Source organism: Malurus melanocephalus, unplaced genomic scaffold (genome assembly GCF_030028575.1).
Source record: "Malurus melanocephalus ecotype Western Australia unplaced genomic scaffold, MMel_1.1 scaffold_4865, whole genome shotgun sequence".
In the NCBI taxonomy this organism is placed as follows: Eukaryota; Metazoa; Chordata; class Aves; order Passeriformes; family Maluridae; genus Malurus; species Malurus melanocephalus.
Window position 1 is genome coordinate 1 of NW_026628096.1, and position 3,236 is coordinate 3,236.

At 42.8% G+C, this 3,236-nt stretch overlaps 1 protein-coding gene across 1 annotated transcript; it reads right to left on the reverse strand.

The window, feature by feature from the left end:
* Positions 1 to 16: 16 nt before the first annotated feature.
* LOC130588412 (ADAMTS-like protein 3) lies at positions 17 to 2,682 on the reverse strand (the record flags this gene model as incomplete). Its single annotated transcript, XM_057389337.1, has 2 exons — positions 2,533 to 2,682; positions 17 to 363 (listed from the first exon to the last, which is right to left on the reverse strand). Coding segments are annotated over exons 1-2 (408 nt in total), but the record flags the coding sequence as incomplete, so codon positions are not given.
* Between the last annotated feature and the right edge of the window lie 554 nt (positions 2,683 to 3,236).

A 3,236-nucleotide genomic window follows, 5' to 3' on the forward strand; every position in this document is an offset into this window, starting at 1 on the left:
TGAGCCGGTTATCCGCTCCGATGAGTTTCAGCACGAAGGTTTCACGCGCAGCCCCCGCCACACAGCGGTACAGGCCGATGTCCGCGGGCTGCAGGCAGTGGATCTTCAGCGAGCCCGACTTGGTGATGCCGAGCCGTTTGGAGGGCTGCAAGCGCCGCCCGTCCTTCTCCCAGCGGATCAGCGACTTCTGGAACCTTCGCACGGGGCACTTGATGACCACGGACGTTTGGGGTAGCAGGTATGCCCGGCTCCCCACGGTCAGGTTGATCCGCTTCTCGGGCCTCGTCTGAATGTAGACTCGCTGAACGCCCACAATCTGAGGGCCCTGYGCAGAAAACTTCGCTGGAAGCTTGGGCTTGATCTCTGCAAGAAAACAGAGTGCTGAAAAGCATCTCGTCGTTGGCAGTCGTGCTTACAAAATCTGCTTTTCACAGAAAGAGCTTTTCCTGACTGCAACGCACAGAGCTTTTATCTGAGATGCAGGAAGATGAACAACATGAAACCATAACATTCCCTTGCTTCAGCCAAGAATTCTATTGCTTCTTCCYCAAAGCTCCTAACAATAAAAGGGTACAGGCAACATTTACCTGTGGAGGACACAGATGGTGCACACATATATGAAAGTACATATACATGTATTTTATATGGCTCCATACATATGATCTTATTATGGCTTTATTTCCTACTGCTGCCTCAGAAAGGCTAGGCATGATGGAAATGAGAAAAGTGAATTAAAAAATGTGAACACATTATCACTTTCCCCACATTTGAGCACTGTGGAGTGCAGAATGACCTAAATAAAACAAAATCTGTCCAAAAAGCAAGGCTCCCCTTGACKGTGATTTAAATTGTTGGCTGGCTGTGCTGGTTGCCTGAGTCAAGCCAAGCTGATAGCAATGCAGGAGGTGAAAGAAACAGTCAGAGAAGACACAGTACAGGCAACTGGCAAAGCCACCCTCTAATCACTGGCTGAGGGTAATTTCTTCRGGTTGAAAGATGAGTTGCTGACAATGTGGTGCCAAGAAAGCAGGAAGGGAAGGGAGGATAGAAGGCATAATTCCGAGAGGCTGAGTGCAGTGATCAGATAAATGGACAAAAGCAGGCAATGACAGCACAAAGCTTTGTGCAGGCTGGGTATGAAGACCAGGGTGCTCCAGAGACTCTGGGTTCTGGAGGCTCCTGCTCCAGAGGCTCATGGAATGAGGGGCAGACACTGATTCTCTCCAGGACTTTGATCTGCCCCATGGGGTCACCGTGCTGGGGGCTGTAACATCAACATCACTCTGAGCGCAGCAATTGCAAACCAGCTCCACTGCCATTCAACTATCCACAATTAATTAAATTCAGAGAGATATGCAGCTCAAAATATTTTATTAAACCTTATGCCAAGGACATTCCTGAAAGTCCACAGGGCTTTATTTAAGTGGAGTTYTGAACCTCAGGATTTTGGCATGTTAATCTGAAATGCAGGCCAGGAAAAGRAGTTTCATATTATGTATAAATCAGTAATTATTCTATTTCTTATTTTGTTTTGTGAATAATTTTTAAAGCAAAGCTTCAAAATGTATRAAGTAGCTATTTCTTCACTTTGAGTTGAGTCAAAACATGTCTATCTCTGACCTGTGATCAAAACCATTGATAAAGGCTTTTGGTTTTCCCCCAGCTCAAAACTAAAAGCTCTTTTTTATTTTCCTTTCTTCTCAACACCCTGCTCCCCAAAGCTGCAAATAAATACTCTCATTTACAAAGGAAAGGGCTCACAGGTTTAGACATCAGGAACTTAGAACTGCCTGTTCTAAATTAATGTGTGCCATTAAACATAGTCTGTGGCAGAGAGGTTTTTCCATCAGTGTTAAACACACCATTAGTGGAACTGCCCTCAGTAGCATAACCCAGTTGTGCCCAAACTGCACAATTTCTATAGAAAACCTTTCTGAAAAGRTTCTTATCTAGACATAATAAAACATCAGATTTTTTGAAGAGTGTCTGTACTGTCACCCCTCCCCGTCCAGCTAATGAAGCTGGGATTCTAATTTTTACAAGGAGAGATAGAAATTACATGTAAAATTATCACTGGCAGAGAGTTTCAGGTTTTGAATTCCACCATGCTAAGCAAAATGTCCAGTGTAATACAAAAATACCAGGAAAAGACAAGGTAACAGCCTTGGATTCTTATCTTTTCTAATGTCTTTTATAATTTAYAGTAAATTTATAGACTTTWTTTTTYCCCCAGTTTGGATAGTGTAAAGGATAAAGGAAATATCAGATCAAATTGTACCACGAGGATGAGAGGTATGTACCCATAATATATATTAAAAAAGTACCTCTTGAGATCATATTTTTGTTTCTGAGTGGCAGAAATAAAAATAAAAACAATCCTKTTATTGCAGCTCTAGTAATTATGACACTCAGTTCGTGCCAAGCTATGCTGTGATAACACAGGGGAATGAGTGGATTAATGTGTGCACAGATTTCTCTTTACAAACAAATCATTCCAAAGCAGCCAGGACCCAGATAAAGGAACATACTTACTGTTGCAGGCATTCACCTGACAGGACCTTACAAGCAGTGAAGGAGACAGGCCACTGCACATTGATCCATTTAATGTGACATTTTGGCCCTTTGCTGTTAGGTTTTGGCAGGCAAGTTTCCTTCTCTGGATTCCGAGGCCRCAGCTCACTGAGCACTGTGAAAGGAAGGATGAAGTCAAGCTGAACTCRGTGCTCCACACCACACATGCTCATTTTAAACTACTTTGTTTTGTGGTGGGTTTTAAATTTTTTTTAGTTCTGCTTCGCAGGAATCCTTGTGTGATCTAGTTATTAGACTCTAATGTTAGTTATTAAACTTCTCCACTTTTCTAGGCAGTAAGAATATAAGATGGTATTTCCAGCAAGCAAGGAAATAAAAGAACATGACAGTATTTATTTCCAGCCATGGGCAGAACAGGGCAATGAGATCTGGTGCCTCTGAGAAACAATTCAGCAAGTTCTAAACAGTCTTTGGCAAGTCTTTCAACCCTCTCTGTGAGGTTCTATTGCAGCTTCTAAATAGAATTTTCKATTTCATTTTGAATGGGGTGCGGTAGCAAGCTTGAATTAAAAGGGAAAGGAGGAGGGTGTATTCCAGAACAATGCAAAGATTTGCTTTTTGGAAGCTGCACCATGAAATAATTGATGGCTAAACACGTCTGGCACAAAGCACGCAATGCCTTACAGCCTGTCCTGCAGGGAGTG